Source organism: Tachyglossus aculeatus, chromosome 1 (assembly GCF_015852505.1).
Source record: "Tachyglossus aculeatus isolate mTacAcu1 chromosome 1, mTacAcu1.pri, whole genome shotgun sequence".
Lineage (NCBI taxonomy): Eukaryota > Metazoa > Chordata > Mammalia > Monotremata > Tachyglossidae > Tachyglossus > Tachyglossus aculeatus.
In genome coordinates, this window is record NC_052066.1 from 70827829 (window position 1) to 70850195 (window position 22367).

Sequence of the window (22367 nt, forward strand, 5' to 3'; positions counted from 1 at the left end):
TTTCCCCAGCTGTCGGATTTCCTTGTAAAACTTTCAGAAACACGAAACCAAGGGAGCACAATGCGACAACTGGACCAGGCCAAAGATGGACAGATGCCCCTGCCCTGTCGTTGCGGAGAAATACATTTTTAAAGAAAAGAGTCTCTTTCGGCTTTGAGCGTTTGGCATGGGTACAGTGTCTTAAAAAAGCAAATGACCAGCTCAGCTGCTGACCATGCTGACCATCCTTCGGGAGAGTACTGGACTAGAGAAAAACTGCAAGGGGCTAGCTCTTACGGGATGCCGGAACAAAACCCGGTTCCTGAATATATTCTACCAGGTACAAAAATGGCCCATCTAACAAGCTTTCCAAACGGGACTGGTTTACCGTCACAATTAATAACAGAAGACTCTAAGCAGATCTTCGGCGAACAGGGAAGCAGACTGCGCTGGGCAGCTCTGCTGACACTCATGGTGATAATACCCACCATCGGGGGGAACATTCTTGTGATCCTGGCGGTTTCACTGGAGAAAAAATTGCAGTATGCTACCAATTACTTTCTAATGTCACTGGCTGTAGCTGATCTGTTGGTTGGATTGTTCGTGATGCCAATCGCCCTCCTAACGATCATGTTTGGTAAGTGGTTTTGTTTTTTTTTGTCATTATTGTCCCTGCTACCCAAACCTCATAAATTAACTGCATAAATTAAGTGTGCTAGAAAAACGCTTTTATAGTTACCCTCTCATTTACTTTTTATTTTGCCTAAAATAAGAGGCTGACCCTCCCAACGTATACCTCTTCCCACCCCCAAAAAGGGGTGGAGGGTTCTGTTAATAACTGCTCTTCGATGTTTCTTTACGTTAAGGGCAGTCTCAAATACGTTTCACTACAAAGGACCCAATTACCAACTCCACTCAGACAGCAGCATCACCAAAGAAATCCTGTCTGAATCACACCATCTGTTTCGACTAAATAATATCTACAGACGCTGCACAGAAGAGAACATAAAAATTAATGGCATGAACTGCAGTTGCACCAAAAAAACTTCTACACAATAAATACTGTAGAATGCTTATTTCTATCATCAATCATTTATAATACTTTGGGTGAGCTACTTCTGCCGGGTTCACTCACTTTCGATAAACTTTCCTTCTCAACTTTTACTGGGAGAAGGCTATCCACTTTGAATATTTTTTCTTTATAGCTTTTCCAATTTAGATGGCATCTTGGGGATACTGTTGGTAATATCTGTGGGGTGATTTCAGGGAAAATAATGTTCAGCTGCAGGAGGAAACAGCTTCATAAGAAATTGTCAAACCAGTCTATCTTTCCTGTTCTCTTCATTTCAGGCCTCCGGTGAACTTCATGTAGAAGAATTTAGATCCCAAGAGATTAGATTTCATGGAATAAATCTGTTGCCATTATATATACAGCTAGTTTACTGTTATAATCCTTATTTCAATCTGTTTTGTTCAACTAAAGATCTCTTAGGGAACATAATGACTTTTAAAATTCACTTCATATTTCTTTCAGTTACTTTTATGTGGGCTTGTTCTATTTAGACACATCCCGTATTTCCTTTTTAGAAAAACTAATTAAAAGTCTGGCCCAAAATAAATTTGTGGGCAATTTATTATTACTCTTTCACTGAATTAGGTACTAAAGTTCTAAAATTAATAATGGATTTCTAGACTCCAGCTGTAAGAGATTTTGGGGAGATGCCTCTTTGCATAAAACACACTTGAGGCCACCTAATCACTTCCACAGGAAATGTTTAATAATCTATTTTCCTTCATGCTTAACTATATAGACATCAAGTTAGGAATATGCTTCACTCCACATTTACACATGGAAAGGATATACCATTTGTGCAAATGATTTGGTTGCATAGAATCTCTTATTGGGAATGCAAATAATGATATTTTTCCAACAAATACCTTTTAGAAATGGACTACAGTCAGCTGGAAAGCCCTATAAGAACCTAAACCAAATTAATTCCTGACCCAGAAATCAAATTAATGTTAGTTTTCTAAATAATATCTCCAAAGAGACTTGCTACTTTTCAAACTGCCTGATCAATACAGTGCATTTCCTGCTCGAAAAATCACCTTCAACCAAAAAGATCAAGCCAACACTGAGTAAGAATAAGTGCAATAAGCAGGTTTCCCTAACTTGCTAATCTCTCTAATCATTAACAGTACCTTTTTAGTTTTCTTACTTCTTTCAGCCTCTTAATCTCTTGAGTAATCCGGCACTAAAGCTTGTACCATGGCTAAAACATTTAAAGAATCTTAATTTTGAAAAGAACAAATGCTTTATGTTATACGAAGCTTAGAGGGGGAAAAACCCCTCAGATTTTATATATTACATAAATATAAGAATATACATACATAATTTATATATTATATATCTTCCAAGACAATTTCCTAAGTACAAATATTCAGATTTTAGAACTACTGCATTTTTCAGAGAAGTTTGAGACAAATGCCTTTGGGATCCAAGCCCACATATATGTGGAAGTTGCCTTAGTAGATATTTTTTTTAAATCTCCTTTTTAATCTACAGGGCAGTTTTAAAATAAGCCCAACTCTCTCCATGCCTCAAGTTACTCTCTGGTAATTAATTGGGTCCTGAGGGAAGTATTAACTCTTTCAGTTCATTCATTCATTCAACTGCATTTATTAAGCGCTTACTGTGTGCACAGCACTGAACAAAGCACTAGGAAAGTACAATTCAGTAACAGAGACAAATAGAGACAATCCCTACCCAACAACAGGCTCACAGTTAGTCTTCTATGAAATCATCTCCATTGTCAATACATAATAGCAATTACATAGTTTCTTAGTGGTGTGAAAAAATTAATGCTTCTCCCTAATGTGCCCTCCTATCAGGGAATAAACTAAAGTTCTGGAAAATATAATTTCAATAATATTAACCATTGTAACTTTTATTTCTGTAGTCCTTTCCCTCCAAAGAAATAAGAGGACTTTCTAAGCATCTAATTTAAAAAATAAACCCCCTAATGGCCTTAAGCATTTCACACCTGAATTCCTCTAGGAAATCATGTAAAACATTTCATTGTCACCTTTTACAAATACCATATTATCTAAAGGAAAATGCTGTACATAATTTAGCAGGTTAGGGTCTGAGGGGGTCATTCTTAAACAACTGTGATCTAAATCAATTTCATGTGATTTGACTAATGCATGACTATACGGGAGAAAGATACAAAATACTTATGACAAACGTATCACTTCTCAATCTTACTGGCAATGAAAAGCTTAGACCTAAAATTAATTTATTAATATTTCTCTACTGCTAAAGAAAGCCGTGTTCTCAGCTTCTGAGCACAGAAACAATACTGTCAGAAGCTAAACTTTCAAATTTCTGCTAACTCTGGGAACTGAAACAAATGTTTATTATGTTAAGTTCATGAATACATGATCTAAAGTGCTTCCCTTATTACATAAATAAATTTTACTGTCTGAAACAGTCAAAATAGATCAGTGGGAATAAGATTTAACTTAAATGGGCAGGACCAAACTGAAAAGGTTTAGTTGTTATATCGTGATTTTGAAAAATGAGCTGGTCCACAAACTGCAACAGCTCAATTAATGTACACTTAAAAATCTGGAAGCGGAGAGAATTTGCTGCACAGTTGAATTCTACATATAATTAGCATCAAGGACTCTGAAGACATTCTGATATTTTTCCTTAAAAGTTGGCTGAGATTTTAAGAGTTACATAGTTAGTGGTTGCTTCATTAAAAGCAACTGTTTCCTTCACATATCCTTCCCATTTATATATAATATGTTACTATGGTAGACATCTCTATATTGTTTTGTTGTCTGTCTCCCCCTTCTAGACTGTGAGCCCGCTGTTGGGTAGGGCCCGTCTCTATATGTTGCCAACTTGTACTTCCCAAGCGCTTAGTACAGTGCTCTGCACACAGTAAGTGCTGAATAAATATGACTGACTGAATGAATATATTGGTCAAATCTCAGTATTTGAGTATCAGGCCTGTTCTCTACATCATTATATATTCTGATGAATCCTTCACCTACTCCTACTACATTCCTTTAAATCAGGACAGAAATCTAGATGGGCCATTTTATAAATATAGCTAGTCCTCTGATACTTAGCACTAAAGGGCATTTTTTCTTCAGTTTACATTGAAACTCTGAATAAATGATGACTTCAGGTGAATCCGGTGAAGTACCAAGACATAAAAATCAATTTCAAAACCAGAATTGAAAAGGACAAACTAAGTCACCTTTAAAAGACCAGGAGAAAGTGTGTCTTAATACCACACACTCTTGGTATATGCAGTTTTCCTGAGGTTGAATTTGAATTATCCAAAGCCAACCGCTTCTAGTTCGTACCTCCTTAATAACTAGGGTAGTGTAGTTTTCAAATTTCACTTCAGTGCCCCCTTCTAATAACGTTCCATCCAAAATGAATGCTTAAATTAGTAAAATTCTTTGTTTTAAAGAAGGCAGTCATTTGTGGAGCAGAGTTTAGTTACAAGAAAACAGTAACCAAGAATATGTGCTAGGATATTATTCTATTAAATACCTTTCCTCTAAGCAATTCACGTAACGAAGGCCTGCAAAATTAAATACAATCAAAAATCTACAGATACTACAGAGAAATAGTAAACCTCTGGAATTGGCTTTTGTTCATCCTTGAATAAGCATATCCACTTAAATCCACACAAAGTAATCAAGGCCTCCTAATCGCAGCTCTCCATAAGAACCATTCATTGATTTAAAGTCACGGTAGAAGATTCAACTTTAAGGACTACCTTCAAAATCTAAGGTCACCAAAATAGAGCTTCCCTGATCCAACAGTACAACAAAATCAAGGTTTTGTGATGCAAGGCATTAGGCAAAACTCAACACCAAACCACAGTTCTGCAATATTCTACCAGTAAAACAAAAAGAGGCATCAATACAAACAAAAGGATCCTTGTTTTCACTATATTGGTCCTTAGGAGAGATGATTAAATGCCACGTCCACCTGACATTAAAAATGGAGATGGAAAGGGCAGAGGGGAGGACAAAAGTCTTTAGAAGCATGGGAATATAGACTGATTTTGGTGTCCATTGTAAAATGTACAGCTGGGGCCAGTTCTGACCCCAAATGGGGAACCAGAGCTAGCACCTACCCTACAATTCCAGTTTTCTCTTTTAACAATGATCACTAAAAAGCAGCATACAAACGTTGGAGCCCACATTTTCGACCGAAAGCCTGGAAATGGTCTGGGTGGCAGTGGAATATGGGAATGTTAAGGAGAGCAGAACAGCCAGAATAAAAACAGGGAAGAGAGCATCCTCAAACTCAGGTACTACTCAGTGCAGTTCTGTTCCATCAGTTGAACAGAACAAATGAATACATGAAAGATTACAGCACACCACCGTTTCCAGAAATCGAGATACATTAGTTCAGCCTTAACAATGGCAAAAACATCATTAAGTTGGTAACCACTGCTACCCAAAAGAACTTCGCTAATCATGTACGAACATATAGAATTTTTTCACATATGTCTTATATCCCAAAGTGGGGGGAAATGCAAAAAGGTTACACTTAGAAGTATTATTTTTGCTATTTATGCAGTAAAGTGTTCCTCTGTCTTCCAAATTTGAAAACAGGAGCAAAGTAGAAAAAAATAAGCAGCAGCAAAAGGTAGGTAGAGAGTTGGCAATATACTTTAAAAATGAACTGCTCTTTACAACCAAAGCTTTAACCGTAACAATGAATGACAAAATATAACTCATAAAGCTAAACTAATCCAGTAAGAAAAATTAAACCTATTAAATAATTTTAACTAGAAATTCAAGAGCCTTCAGCCTACACACGTTTCACTTTTTGCAAAATTAATATCATCCGTGCACTCCAGAATTTTAAAAATTTCAAATTGAAATGCCCATTGTAATTTCTCTTAAAGCAGTTTCAAACAGGTTTGAGGAGTCCAAGAAGTTACATGTGTACTTTCAAACAAGGAGATTTCAACTCAAAATGATAAAAAAGAAATTTGCCTCCATCTAACAATGTTCAAATTCCATTCCATTCCTCTTAATCAAATTCCATGACAGTTTATTCCACCAAACATAACCAAAAGGAACTAAATCCCAAAAATTAGACTGTTGCAGCCTAATATTAACTGATAAGCAAATTCCAGCAGCACGTATTACCACCATCTCTGTTGTTCAGAAGTAGAACTCATTAAACAAATTCATTTTTTACAGACTTAATCACAGTGGGCAGGGAATATGTCTACCAACTCTATGGTACTGTACTCTCGCAAGAACTGACTGACTGATTAATAAATCCAGATTACTACCGATTATTCCCTGAATTTAGGAAACTTTGGGAGATAGATACTCATTTGGAATAGTCCAAGTGGTCGTATTCTCAAAATAATCCAGCTTTGCAAATCGCTGCTCACCCAGTTAAAGCAAGAACTTGGGGAAGTAACGAAGCAAAAATTACTTTTTCTGTGCTCTTAGGAATCAATCAATCAATCAATGGTATTTGGGGAGGTTGGTAAAAGTTGGAAAAGGAAGCTATAGTTTTTATTCTTATTTCCAAGACCAAGTATATCCCCTAGTACTAATGCTATTACCTTTAAAGTCATAAAAAATAAGCAGAATAAGGATTCCAAATTAATTTAAGATGGTAACCTTTTTTTTTTTTGCAATCACCAAATAGACTTTGCTATAATTCACTCAACTCTAGAAAGAAAAGTTTCAATGAAACACAGCATTCTGAAGCATACCCTCTCCACCAGAGGGAAGTAATTTAGGATTTGTCCTCCCTTCTTCACACACTGAAAATACACCCGGCAGAATAAGACACAGAATATGATGTGATACCCATTTAAAGAATGGATAAAAAGGCAAAGTGCCCTAATTTGATTCAAAGTTTTCGATAATGACCAGTGATATAAATAAGGCTTTGTATAAGAAACATCATAAACTGTTTCCAACCTGATTTCATGCATCTGACCCAGCACTTAGAACAGTACCTGGCACATACTAAGTGCTTAACAAATACTACAATTATTACCACAATCAATGGTATTTATTGAGTGCTTACTGTTTTGCAGAGAACTGTACTAGGCACTTGAGAGAGAATAATAATAAAAATAATAATAATAATGGCATTTATTAAGCGCTTACTATGTGCAAAGCACTGTTCTAAATGCTGGGGAGGTTACAAGGTGATCAGGTTGTCCCACGTGGGGCTCACAGACTTAATCCCCATTTTACAGATGCGGTAACTGAGGCCCAGAGAAGTGAAGTGACTTGCCCAAAGTCACATAGCTGACAATGGCGGAGCCGGGATTTGAACCCATGACCTCTGACTCCATAGCCCGGGCTCTTTCCACTGAGCCATGCTGCTTCTCTAACAGAGTGGCAGGGTTTTTTTTTAAATGGTATTTGCTTAGCAGTTGTGTCAAGCATTTTTCTAAGCACTGGGGTAGATACAAGTTCATTCGGTTGGTCAATTGGTGGGAGGATTGAATCTCCATTTTACAGCTAAGGCAACTGAGGCCCCGAGAAGTTAAGTGACTTGCCCAAGGTCATAGAGCAAGCAATTGGCAGATCCGGAATTAGGACACATGTCTTCAGACTCCCAGGACCACGCTCTTTCCACTAAGCCACACTGCTTCTCATAAGAGACACACGGAAGCAGCACTGGCACACTGCAAGTGCGTAACAAATACTATTATTATTATTATTATTATTATTATTATTATTAATAGAGCACGGGCCCAGGAGTCAGAAGCTCATGGGTTCTAATCCCAGCTCCACCACTTGTCTGCTGTGTGACCTTGGGCAAATCACGTAACTTTTCCAAGCCTCAGTTACCACATCTGCAAAAAAAATGAGGATTAAGAGTGTGAGCCCAAACTGGGACAGGGACTGTGTCCAACCTGATTAACTTGTATCTACTCCAGCGCTTAGAACAGTGCTAGACACATAGCAAGCGCTTAACAAGTACCATAATTATTATTACCTGCCCACGATGAGCTTACAGAGGACCCCAACAGTTGCTACCTTTTGCTACTGAGCTTTATTTAGCTGGAATATGCTAGAATATATACAGAGTAAAATAAATGTTCCGGTAAACGGATCATTATTCTTGCAGTGTGTTCTGGTCAGGTAAGTCACTGAGATGAATGTCAACAACATCAGGTAAAGGAAAAACAGTAAATCATATGACAGGTTTGATCAAGGGAAATAAACAGTTTGAATTCTTTTTTTCTTCCAGAGTCAGAGTGGCCCCTTCCTGTGGTTCTCTGCCCTGCCTGGTTATTTCTTGACGTCCTCTTTTCTACAGCATCCATCATGCATCTTTGTGCTATCTCAGTGGACCGCTACATAGCCATAAAGAAGCCAATCCAAGCTAGTCAGTATAACTCTCGGGCAACAGCACTCATCAAGATAACAGTGGTGTGGTTCATTTCAATAGGTATGTGAGAAAAATCTAGCCTTACAATTCTCTTGATTTAGGGAATACGTGGCCGGTTTGGGAATTCAACTCAAGTCGTGGGCCATAGAAGACACTACTACTAATAATCACTGCGGTATTTGTTGAGCACTTTCTTATGTGCCAGGCACTGTTCTAAGCGCTGGGATGGACACAGTTCCTGTCCCATGTGAGGCTCACAGTCTCGATCCCCATTTTAAAGATGAGGTAACTGAGGCACAGAGAAGTGACTTGCCAAAGTCACACAAACCAGTGGTGGAGCGGGATTAGAACCCATAACTCCCAGGCCCATGCTCTATCCATTACGCCATGCTGCTGCCCTAGGACAACTGTTGCCAAGCAAGTGGCCGTGACGCAAAATCCATCACACCAAAAAAAGTGACAATCAAATGTGCAGCAAATGTAGAGAAAAGGAAAACTAAATAATTAATGGTGGGACCAGAGAATAAAAATAATAATAATAACGTTGGTATTTGTTAAGCGCTTACTATAATAATAATAATAATGTTGGCATTTGTTAAGCGCTTACTATGTGCCAAGCATTGTTCTAAGCTCTGGGGAGGATACAAGGTAATCAAGGTTGTCCCACATGGGGCTCACAGTCTTATTCCCCATTTTATAGATGAGGGAACTGAGGCACAGAGAAGTTAAGTGACTTGCCCAAAGTCACACAGCTGACAAGTGGCGGAGCCGGGATTAGAACCCATGACCTCTGACTCCCAAGCCCGGGCTCTTTCCACTGAGCCATGCTGCTTTTACAGTATAAAATGTGGTATAGCTTGGAGATGAACTCAAAATACACTCTCCTTTTCCTCTCAGTCCTTCATGACGAGGGGGCTTCGGCACAATTTTCCCCTTCTGCTAACTAGATCTGGCAACCCGAGGTATATGGCACCTCCATATCGTACCGACCTCTTTAATATGCAGGTGGAGGACGACAGGGTGGAAGTGGTGACTGCAAAATTTGGGCAAACCTAATCTGAACATGGGAGGTAGTTGTAGTTTGTAACACCAGCTTTTTCTGAAGAGTAATTCCACAAAAAATTTGTAATGGCTGCTATTCATGTTAGGACTACACTTGAAACTCTAAGTGAGGTAAAAGTGAATGCACTGGAAAACAAGTTCTTGAAAACTGAACTTCGAAAAGTTAAGGCAACTGAAGTGGCTGTGGTAGAGTATTAAAGTAGTCCCAGAAAAAAGGTTTAACAAAGGTGGGGGGGAGAAGGATTTATTGGGCACCTACTGCGTGCAGAGCACTGCACAATGCTGCAGTATTTGTTGAGCACTTTTATTATGAGCCAAGCTCTGTGCTACGTGCTGGAGTAGATTAAAGATACACAAGTCAGATACAGTCCCTGTTCCACAGAGGGTTCAGTCTGAAGTAGAGAGGACAGGGCGTCTCAGTTTACAGAAGAAACGGAGGCACAGAGAAGGCACAGAGAAGTACGACGACCTGTAAGACGTAAGAAGTAAGATGTAAGAAGACGACCTGTACTAAGCGCTTAGTACAGTGCAAGTGCTTAGTACAGTGCAAGCGCTTAGTACAGTGCTCTGCACATAGTAAGCGCTCAATAAATACGATTGATGATGATGCCCAAGGTAACACAGCAGGCAAGTGGCAGAAGTGGGATCAGAACCAAGCGTCTCCTGTGCTTGTCTCACTAGGCTATGCTCATTCTCTTCTATGTAGTCAAGTTGTTTACAGAAGACAATCACATTTCTTTTTAACTATGGCAAAATTCCCATATCACAGGTTTAACAAGTTTACGAACAAAGCCGGACCATATCGTAACAGGAAATGTTATAACTTGAAGCTCAGTTTAAATGACGGCTCAAAATCTTCCTAAGAAATATCACAAGTCAGCATTTGAAAAGTAATCCAGGACCACTTACACCCGACTACATCGATATGAATTCAGTCAAAGTCTACTTCCCTCTTTTCTGTGAGACTCAATATCCCTCTATAACTGGACCTTCTTGAAATACCAGAAATTAAAACAATAAGAGAAAATTGATGCTTAGGAAATAGACAAAGGGAAGTAGTGGGGAGGATAAAGAAATCGAGAAAGAGAGAAAGCCACACCTTTTGTTCTATCCAAAGGAGTAAAACTACCGCAAAGGTATAACAGTCCTTCCATAATGCATCTTTTTCATTGTGCATCTTGGCTGAACTCAACAGCACAATTAGGCATACTTGATAATAAGCATATGGCTGGATACAATGCAATTTGGTGCCAAAACAAAGATTGTAAACACTCACAGAATCAGACAAGCAGTGAGTACTTTGATGTGAGTTTTCCTGAAAGCTGAGTTCTGCAACTACACGATTTTCGCATTATGCTGCGACTGTACTTGGAAGCTAACAGTGTATGTATTCCTGCTAAGCAGTGCCATACTTCTCTATTTCCTTTTAATCTACTACAAAAATTCAACAACTGAGTTAGGGGATTTAATTCAAAAATTAATCAAAGTTTCATTTTTCATTGTTTGTTCTTTTCATTATTAGGGAAGGACTATAGTTGGGCTCCTATGTAATATGCAGTTTTTGGAAGTTGAACACTATTTAATCCTTCAGTTTTACCTAGGATGTTGAAAAATTGTCATGATGTATGCTCCTACTCTAAGGATCCTACACTGATGTATGCTCCTACCCTAAGGATCCTACACCAGAAGCTCCAAATATTTACGGCAGATTTCACAATCACGTGTTCGGGAGTTTCACAATAGCATCTAAATCAAACCACCAGCCTTCCTTCCCAAGCCCCTCCACAGACTAAAAAGAGCTAAAATTCTCTAATCCTAAAAATGCTGCCCTCATCATCGTACTAATAGCAGCACTTGTTAAAGTACTTACTATAGGCCAAGCACTGTACTAAGTGCCGATGTGGATACAAGCAAATCGGGTTGGACACAGTCCCTGCCCCACATGGGGTTCACGGTCTTAATCCCCATTTTAAAGATGAGGTAATTGAGACACAGAGGAAGTGGAGTGACTTGCCCAAGGCCACAGCGCAGACAGGTTGCAGATCCAGGATTAGAATCCAAGTCTCTCTGACTCCAACACCTGTGCTCTACCCAATCATCATCATCATCAATCGTATTTATTGAGCGCTTACTATGTGCAGAGCACTGTACTAAGCGCTTGGGAAGTACAAATTGGCAACATATAGAGACAGTCCCTACCCAACAGTGGGCTCACAGTCTAAAAGAGTACCCAATAGGCCACGCTGTTTCATATAGCAACTTGAAGGAAACTCAGAGAAGGGCACTAAGTACAACCTTTTCTGAGGGTTTGTTTTTTAGAGATCAAGCCATCCAAGATGTGCTTAGATTAACAGCACGTAGTACATGGACTTTGTCCCACCTGATTAGTTTGTATCTATCCGGCAGCTTAGAACAATGTTTGGCACATAGTAAGCGTTTAACAAGTCCCATTATTCTTATTCTTATTCTTATTATGTGCTTGTTTGATCCAAAAGAGGTTAACAGAGCTTTCATGTTTTCTGTTCTCTTCCAGGCATTGCCATTCCAATCCCTATCAAGGGCATAGAGGCAGGCAAGGGCAACCCCAATAACATCACATGCGTGCTGACAACGCATCGCTTTGGCGACTTCATACTCTTCGGCTCCCTGGCTGCTTTCTTCGTTCCTCTGGCAATTATGATAGTCACGTATTTCCTCACCATCCGAGCGCTGCAAAAGAAGGCTTACCTGATCAAGAGCAGGCCACCTCAGCGCTTCATGTGGTCCACCGTGTCCACAGTCTTCCAGAAGGACGACACCCCCGGCTCCTCGCCCGAGAAGGTCGCCATGCTGGACGGCTCACGCAGGGACAGACACCCGCCCAGCTCGAGCGACGAGCTGCTCATTCGGAGGATGTCTAGTCTCGGGAAGAAGTCTGTTCAGACCCTAACCAACGAACAGCGGGCCTCCAAGGTCTTGGGGATTGTGTTTTTCCTCTTCCTCCTGATGTGGTGCCCCTTCTTCATCACAAACATAACTTCGGTTCTGTGCGCTTCCTGTAGCCCGACCACCCTACAGAAGCTCATGGAGATATTCGTGTGGATAGGCTACGTGTCTTCCGGGGTGAACCCTCTCGTGTACACCCTCTTCAACAAGGCCTTTCGAGAAGCGTTTGGAAGGTACATCACGTGCAACTATCGCAGCGCAAAGCCGATGATGGCCCTGCGGAAGTGCTCCAGCAGGATCTCCTTACGGAATTCCGTGACCGAAAACTCCAAGCTTTTTATGAAGCACAGTATGCGGAACGGGATCGGCCCCGTCACGTATCAGAGCCCCATGAGGCTCCACGGCTCACCCACCCAGTCGTCGTCCGCCGTTCTGCTGGATACGTTACTTCTTACAGAAAGTGAAGCGGATAAAACCGAACAGCAAGTGAGCTACGTATAGCAGGAGCTGCACTGTTTGTACACGGACAGGACCGTCGCTACCCAGAAAGGATAAAGGAACGGCACAGGGGCATAAATGTACTATCTTCGAGTGGTATATTTATAAACAAAATCTTACAGAACTTCTAATTTGTCTCTTCTTAGACTAAGGTTTATCTATCACGTTCTCCAATCTTCCTCATCTGAACACAACTACTCTACATGAAAGCTGTTTTGTTGGGCTGCAAATAAAAGTGATCAGAGCACTGTAGCAAGATGCAAGGGGCCTCAAATAAAGGAAGTAATATCATAATAGTGACTGTGGTATTTGTTAAGGCAACTCTTCGTGCAAAGTATTCTGGTCTTCCTTTCCTTCGCCTCCTAATACTTGTCATCTCAGAAACTTCTCTAAGAAGCACCAACGCATCTCTCTCACATCAAATCAGAATTAAGATTGGAAGAAATGTTGTGAGAAGGAAGCAGTGTGGCCTAGTGGATAGACCACGGAGCTGGTAGTCAGAACGGAGCTGGGTTCTAATCCCGGCTCTGCCACTTGTGACTGTGTGATTGTGTAATTACTACTGCTGTGTGACTTTGGGCAAGTCACTTCACTTCTACATGTGTGCACGTGTGTGCATATGGCACAAGGCAATGGGAAGGTATGGTGACATCACAGGTTTTGCTGAGCACAGGTTCACCAGAGGCGTAGCCCCCACATTATGAAAAAATGGGTAACTTAATTCTTAACACTGTCAATTCTTTCTAGGCAGGTGACAGTTTAGGATCAGGAAGATGGAATACGTCCTGCAGAATCAGTTCTGAGAACAAAGGAGAAAGCAAAACCCAGCCTGTATTTCCTCATAAACGGCACCCACTCCATTCGCTGGTCTCCATTCTGAGAAAAGGAAAAACCCCACCAGGTTTTAGACAGGTAGTTTTCATTCGAATTTGCCATCTTCCTCCAAAGGCTTTCTGTGCTTGAGTTACCACAGGTCTAAGGGGACCACATGATCTAATCTGTGAGACTATCATATAAGACTTTTGAATCATGCAATTAAAAAAAATCCTTTTCCCCCCTCCCATTTTACCTAGTTACCCTAATTCAGAAGCACTGCCAGGTCAATCTACAATGATGTCCACATTTCTTTTAAAATGGAAAACAAAAGATTCTCTGTCTGAGTGCAAAAAAAAATTCAAAGATTAAAGGATGCTTATAGTTCTCATTACTCTCCGCCAATAATGAGATTTTTGTGTCATTGTTTTTTTGCTCACTACAAAAAGGACACCTGTTCGGGAACATTTTACTCTATTCTACTACCCTTTCAAATGTTTCTCACAATTGTCCCATTTCTCACTACGATAATCATGGCTCCCAAGATCAGAGACAAAACACAAGAAATTTGTACTGAGAAGGCCCCAAAGCATAGTCTATTAAACAGGGGCAGGATATGGCACATAAACTCACCTAACCTGCTTACCCTTAGGAAAATCATATTCCAGATGAAAGAAGAAAAATGTGGATTAGGGATAAAGAACAAACACAAGCTATCCAACCGTAGAAGACTGTAGGACTACAAAAGTGAACTAAACTACAGCAGTGACTTTCTATTGTACTAGAACTTGGTTTTTGTTTTTTACGGTACTTCTTAAGTGCTTGCTATGTGCCAGACACTGTACTAAGCCCCAGGGCAGATACAAGATAATCAGGTTGGACACAGTCCATGTCCCACATAGGGCTCAAAGTCTTAATCCCCATTTTACAAGTGAGGTAACTGAAGCACAGAGAAGTGAAGTAACTTGTCCAAGGTCACGCAGCAGACAAGTGGCAGAGCTGAGATCAGAACCTACGTCCTTTTGACTCCCGGGCCTTTGTTCTACCCACTAGGCCAGGCTGCTTCTCTAAAGGTTCTTGTTGGGGAATTCATTATGCACCATCACAATTAAACATTAGAACGTGCAGGCTCGAGGTTCAAATTTCAAACTGAAAATATTTAGGGTTTTTGTTTTGTTGCCACTAACCCGCTTTCTCTTACAACCCTCTCAAGATGAAAAACATTTCACAATTTTTCAACCTCCAGTAGATAAAGATATCTAGATAAACAAAAATGACAGATTCACATTACTCTTCAACCCTCACTGGGCAAACAAACCCTTTTTAGGATGAAATCGCTCCCATTCTGAAATCAAATAGGATAGTGTGCTAAAATCCTCAGGCATGCCAGGAGTCCCTGGAGCATACCAATTGGGAACAAGTGATCTATACCAGCAAATCTTGGCTGTGAATCGCATGAAGGGCAGCCTTTAGCCATAGTTCCTCCTGCTATGTTAACAACCCACTGTTTTTTCCCAACTTTCACACCTTTCAGCTTACATTTCCTGGGTTTTCTAAGCCACAAGTCCTACTCGTTCCCATTAAGCCGCATTTAACTGGGCTGGGCCAGTTATCCTGGGTTTGTGTCAGATTTTGCTCATTTCTGAATATTAAAAATATTTTTATACAGAGTTGGGCTTTAGTTATTACTGACTAGGAGAATTTCACCACAGCAGCTGGGAATACTGAAAGTTATTTCTAAATGGAGGAGGCAAAGCTTTTTGTAATAGGACTGTCTCTTCCAAATAAACCCAAACTACTATCAATGAAGTCTTTTCCTATTTCTTTTCAATTCCACACTGGAAACTAATAGTACAGTCACGGAATGAGTTCAAAGTCCCCCAAAAAAGTAGCTACAAGAATCTAAGTTCCTGAAGAGCATAAATAAATCATGAAGGGTGATTTAAATAGAAAACTACTTCTAGATACCACAATATAAAGAGACGGTGGGAACACGGATTCTTTAAGTATGAATATCACCTTGATAGTACTGCTAAAAAAATGGGGTGAACAGTCATCTGCCGGATGGGAGAGTGGAGGGTGTGAACGGGAGGTCGGTGGTGAGATGAAAACAAGGCACAGCGTCTACGCTGGCTTCTTGCGGGGAGCAAAAAGAGTGAGGTAGGGTGGAATTGGAGAGGAGCTAAGATAAATATGGAGCTGGTGAGTGCTTAAAAGCCAATGATTAAGAGTTTGCTTGACTCAGACAGTAATAGGAGACCATTGAGGGGTTGTGAGGGATTCAATCAATCATATTTATTGAGCACTGGCTGTGTGCAGAGCACTGTACTAAGCGCTCGTGAGAGTAAAGTACAACAATAAACAGACACATCCACTGCCCAGGAGACATGCAAAGAATGATGCATTAGGAAAATGATCCGGGCAACAAGAATGGACTGGAGGCAGGGAGGTCAATAAAGAGTTGAGTCGGCGTATAAGTGAATTTTAGAGAAAATTGTCTCATTGGAACGAAAGGGTGAAGGCCAGATTGTAGAGGATCAAGGAAGGAACTGGATGAGAGAAAGTGAAGGCAACAGGTGGACAAGAATGTTAGGATGGTGATGGGCAATTGATAAAGGGTATAGCTTGCCCTCCCAAGTGCTCTTAGTACAGTGCTAAATACCAGTGATTGATATTTTAGGGTCAAGTGGTTGTTTTTTTTAAAAGAACAGGTGAAAAATGGGTGAGTTTGAAACCACAGTGAGCAAGTGGTTGAAGATAATAGTCAGGGAGGGAAGAATAGTGGGCCCAAGTGTTTCTAAAAGGGGAGATGGGATGGGGTCAGGGGTCAATTGGAGGGGGTAGATTTTGGAAACAGGCAGGGAAGTCTCCTATTGAGTGATGGCTGAGTGGGTGGAGGGGGAAGTGGGAGTTATTTGGAGGAATCCACATAACTTTTATTCAGGCGCATAGGCTGCTTGATAATTAGAAAATTAAAAGTTATCTTCCAAAACTCTCTTAATGGAGTTTAAAGAACTGCAAAAACACACTCTAACCAAAAGGGAATCAGCGTGGCCTAATAGTTAAAGCACAGGCTTGGGAGTCACCACCTGTCTGCTGGGTAACCTTGGGCAAATCACAACCTCTCTGTGCCTGTTACCTCAGCTGTAAAATGGGAATTACGACTGTCAACCCCATGTGGGACGTGGACTACGTCCAACCTGATTAGCTTGCATCTGGCCCCAGTGCTTAGAATAGAGTATCTGGCACACGGTATGTGCTTAACCTTCTCACTGGGCTTCAATCTCATCTATCTCGCCGGCAACCCCTTGCCCAGGTCCTGCCTCTAGCCTGGAACACCCTCCCTCCTCAAATCCGACAGGCAATGACTCTCCCCCTCCTTCAAAGCCTTAGTGAAGCCACATTTCCTCCAAAAGGCCTTCCCTGACTAAGCCTCCCTTTCCTCTTCTCCCACTCCCTTCTGCCTTGCCCTGACTTGCTCCCTTTGTTCATCCCCCATCCCAGCCCCACAGCGCTTAATAATAATAATAATAATGATGATGATGGCATTTGTTAAGCACTTACTATGTGCAAAGCACTGTTCTAAGCGCTGGGGAGGTTACAAGGTGATCAGGTTGTCCCACGGGGGGCTCCCAGTCTTAATCCCCATTTTACAGATGAGGTAACTGAGGCCCAGAGAAGTGAAGTGACTTGCCCAAAGTCACACAGCTGACAAGCGGCGGAGCCGGGATTAGAACCCACTACCTCTGCTCTTTCCATTGAGCCACTCTGTTTCTCAGTACACATCTGTAAGTACACATACACAACTTAAAGTACACATCTGTAACATATAAATGTCTGTCTCCTTCCATCTAGTTTGTAAACTCGTGGGCAGGGAATACGAATGTGTCTGTTTACTGTTGTACTGTACTCTCCCAAGCGCACACTACAGTGCTCTGCACAAATAAATAAATACATACAATAAATACAACTGAGTGACCGAATGAACAAATACCAATTTTTAAAGTCTTTTTTCTAGAAGCCAGTTTTTTTTTACTTTTATAAATCTAAAAACATCGGAAGTAAGGCTGGAATTCAATTCAGCACCTAAGGTCAAGTAGCAGAATGCCACTCTCGCTGGCAAATTACCCAACTCCACCCAACTATAAAGCAGGATAAAATGAAATAAAAAAGTACCAATCTGCTCCTTCTTTTCCTCAATAAAACAGCAAAGAAAGCTGGAAAGGGAACTGCAGGTTGGAAAGATAGATTCCTTCATCTCAGAAACCCAAATGCTTCTATGGCATCGGACTCTTAGGAAGGTCGCTTTCCCCTACTTCCCTAAGGGACAAAAATTGAGGTGGAAGAGGAATGATAATCTACACAATAAAGGTGAAAGATCACTATAATGAATGGGGAAAGAGTTTACTCACTTGAAAAATAGAAAATTCACCAGGTCCAAAACTAAATTCTAGAGTCAAAAGGCCAGCAAGTCCATTTTCCATAAATTCACGTAATTAAGGCAGAGCCGTACTCCCTTCAAACTTTAATGACACAGTGGAAGGAAACACCTCCCAATCTCCTCAAAGAATAGGATTCAGACTCATGGAAACATTAAAAACAAACCATACACTGTGGATTACTCCCCACTACACAGCAACCAATTTTACTTTGGGGGGATTTTTGGTAAGGCTGGCCTAGTTGTGACTCTTTGGCACTCAACCAATCAGTCGATGGTACTTATTGAGCTCTTACTGTGGGCAGAGCACTGTAGTAAGTGCTTGGGAGAGTACGAAGTAACGAAGTTAGTAGATGTGTTCCCTGAAAAAACTGAGCAGGTGCAATCCATCCCAACAATGGGACGGCAAGAAAAGTTTTGTGAGTGCACAAACTGCTCCTGAAAATGATCAACAATTAAAGCAAGAGGGGGATCAAATTACTTCTGAAGATCTGAATTTACTGAAAATAGAAGTTGGTTATATGGCAGAGAGGAAGGCTAAGAAGTTGTGAGATGCAAGAGAACATCGGGGAATAGAGCGGAAGTCAGAAAGAAAGTGGGCTGAGAACAGAGCGCCAGATGGAAAAGGATGAACAGGAATAGTCAAGGAATGCAGGTCTATAATTTTAAGTACAACGCTGCTCGATATTTCCCCAAATGGAATTTTACCATGTTTTACATGCAATTTTAAAAACCTAGCATTTCCGGCAAATGGATTTATTTGGGGGGGGGGGGGGGCGAGGGGGAGAGGAGGGAATCCATAGTGCCGTATGTTCAAAAGGCATATTGATAAACATTAAATTCAACCTTTAAAAACTGATTTTGATAAACAGAAATTCTAAATAAGAGTTGGAATCACATTTACGAATGACACCACTTTATTTTTGGTAAATGTTATCTTAATCAACTGTTAGACACCACCCTTTTTTCTCTGAAATTTTGAGACAATTTTATTGGCTTTTATTTCTATTGCAACCACCACCACCACCACCTAAAAGGGGAGTCGTGTAAATGTGGACTCCTTCAAATAAAGAAAAGGGCCTGCCTAATTTACGACTGCCTGAGTTGTAGAGGACTAGTGATCAAGACAAATGAGTTGCCTCCCTTCCTGAAGGGCAGGCTAGCTATTAATACTAGCTAGCCTCTGTCCTGAGGCCTAGACCTGCATGACTGTAGAGACAGTGGTTTATGAGTGGCTAGAGATAAAATACAACTTTCCTAGATTTTGTTCTAATTAGTGAGCAGAGAGGAAAATATCTCCTGGCTAAATCTTTCCTTTTTCGGGAGTTTCCATTGCTCATATTTTCTATTATGCATACAGACGCAGTCTTAACTTCTAGTCCCCCTCTTCCCCGATACCAGATTGGTACCACTTGGGACAATGTAAATTAAAATTATGGATAAAACTCATTCAATTCCAATACACCACGGGTCAGCAGTATGATTCAGTGTGGCGAGAACAAAATCATGAATCATGTTACGGATCCATTGTTTGTTCATCCCTTAGCTCTTCGGCATTATAGACAGTGCATATTGTGAAATCAATTTCCAACCCCAAATGTGAGTTGTGGACATCTCAAAATGGAAAAAAAAAAATGGAGTTATCTTTTCTATGAAAGGGCTTCATGAGACCATTTCAAAGGAATAGTATCAGCGTCCTACAGCCAGATGTGTAAATGGGCTGGGATTATGAACTGCATCTGGCTCAAACCGAAGTATTAATTGCCTGGAGAAAACGCAAACTGGTTTCAACAACTTTACTTATCTTTGCAAATCTCTGCCCAACAGGCTTAATGATGAAAACATTTCTGAAGAATTCACCATACCCTTTCGTCTTTGGAAAGCCTTGCGTAAACTCTACTTCTACTGGAGAGTGACCCACTTCTCTGAGATTAAATTTAAAGAATTTAGATTTTTCTTTTCAACGAACGGACGGTTATTAAAATAATCTGATCAAAAGCATGATCAGGGTTCAACTCCTTCAAATATTTATAGTCAAGCCAGGCTTGACCAGTTTTTAACTTCCCACACCATCGATAACTCCGGAGAAAGGAAAGAACAGTACAGTGCCTGGCACATAATGAGTGTTTTACAAATACAGCAAAAAAAAAACCCAGATAATGACTACTTGGTACTGACATTTAACAAGCAGCATGGCTTAGTGGAAAGAGCACAGACTTGACAGGCAAAGGGCTTGGGTTCTAATCCCAGCTCCGCCACTTGTCTGTTGTGTGACCTTGGGCAATTCTCTTAACTTGCCGGGGCCTCAGTTACCTCATCTGTAAAATGGGGATTAAGACTGTGAATCCCTCATGGGACAACCTGATTACCTTGTATCTACCCCAGCGCATAGAACAGTGCTTGGCACATAGGAAGCACTTAACAAATGCCATTATTATTATTAATCAATCAACTGTACTTACTGAGCACTTACTGCGCTCAATATTTGCCAACACTGGGAATTTGCCCATTGTCGCATTATGCCAGGATGCAGGCTGCCATGCTAGACTGCCCTGTCTCCATCTCTCCCACTATAACTAGAGGAGGTGCAACGAGGAAACGCACCACGTTCAACAAAACTCAACTGGAAATTCTTGTTAAGTCATTTAACCAGATTCCTTACCATGGCATTGGTATCCGAGAACATCTTGCTTGCCTCATTAAGATTCCTGAGTCTAGGATTCAGGTGTGGTTTCAGAATTTGTTGTCTGTCTCCTCCTTCTAGACTGTGAGCCCGTTGTTGGGTAGGGACCGTCTCTATATGTTGCCGACTTGTACTTCCCAAGCGCTTAGTACAGTGTTCTGCACACAGTAAGCGCTCAATAAATACGACTGAATGAATGAGTGAATGAATGAACCAAAGAGCCAGGCAACTGGGCTAAAAGAAAAAACTGGAAGTGTTAGCCACCTCAGAGCAAGTCCACATCTAAAGGCAGCCTCAGTTGATTGATTCATTCATTCAATCGCATTTATTGAGCGCTTACTGTGTACAGATCCCTGGACTAAGCGCTTGGAAAGTACAAGTCGGCAACATATAGAAACGGTCCCTACCCGACAATGGGCTCACAGTCTACAAGTTGATTGTGGACGGGCAAGGCCTGCAGGCTGCCGGTTCCGCCTTCTCCTCTGACGTAGGCATCTTTCTGCAGCACACGGCTCGGCCCCTCTTGGGTGACATGTCCAAGACTGAACTCCTTGTCTTCCATCCCAAACCCTGCCCTCTCCCTGACTTTCCCATCACTGTTGACGGCACTACCATCCTTCCCGTCTCACAAGCCCGCAACCTTGGTGTCATCCTCGACTCCGCTCTCTCGTTCACCCCTCACATCCAAGCCCTCACCAAAACCCGCCGGTCTCAGCTCCGCAACATTGCCAAAATCTGCCCTTTCCTCTCCATCCAAACCACTACCCTGCTCATTCAAGCCCTCATCCTATCCCGTCTGGACTACTGTATCAGCCCCCTCTCCGATCTCCCATCCTCTTGTCTCTCCCCACTTCAATCCATACTTCACACCGCTGCCCCAGACTGAGCCCCTTCCTTCCTCTCCCCCTCGTCCCCCTCTCCATCTCCCCCATCTTACCTCCTTCCCTTCCCCACAGCACCTGTATATGTATATATGTTTGTACACATTTATTACTCTATTTATTTATTTATTTTACTTGTACATATCTATTCTATTTATTTTATTTTGTAAGTATGTTTGGTTTTGTTCTCTGTCTCCCCCTTTTAGACTGTGAGCCCACTGTTGGGTAGGGACTTTATATGTTGCCAATTTGTACTTCCCAAGCGCTTAGTACAGTGCTCTGCACATAGTAAGCGCTCAATAAATACGATTGATTGATTGCCCGGATTGTCTTCGTCCAAAAACGATCTGGGCATGTTACTCCCCTCCTCAAAAATCTCCAGTGGCTACCAATCTACCTGCACATCAGGCAGAAACTCCTCACCCTCGGCTTCAATGCTGTCCTTCCCCTCGCCCCCTCCTACCTCACCTCCCTTCTCTCCTTCTCCAGCCCAGCCCTCACCCTCCGCTCCTCTGCCGCTAATCTTCTCATCGTGCCTCGTTCTCGCCTGTCCCGCCGTCGACCCCCGGCCCACGTCCTCCCCCTGGCCTGGAATGCCCTCCCTCCCAACATCTGCCAAGCTAGCTCTCTTCCTCCCTTCAAGGCCCTACTGAGAGCTCACCTCCTCCA

General features: G+C 41.4%; 2 protein-coding genes across 2 annotated transcripts in view; one reads left to right on the plus strand and one right to left on the minus strand.

Annotated features, from left to right (window-relative positions):
* PSMD1 (proteasome 26S subunit, non-ATPase 1) overlaps nt 1-22367 on the minus strand; it is a 158554-nt gene that overhangs the window by 72904 nt on the left and 63283 nt on the right. The window lies entirely within an intron of this gene.
* Nucleotides 104-14017, plus strand: HTR2B (5-hydroxytryptamine receptor 2B). Its single transcript, XM_038742401.1, has 3 exons — nt 104-616; nt 8258-8458; nt 11994-14017. The coding sequence occupies exons 1-3, from the start codon at nt 193-195 to the stop codon at nt 12884-12886; spliced, it is 1518 nt and encodes a 505-aa protein (XP_038598329.1). The 5' UTR covers nt 104-192; the 3' UTR covers nt 12887-14017.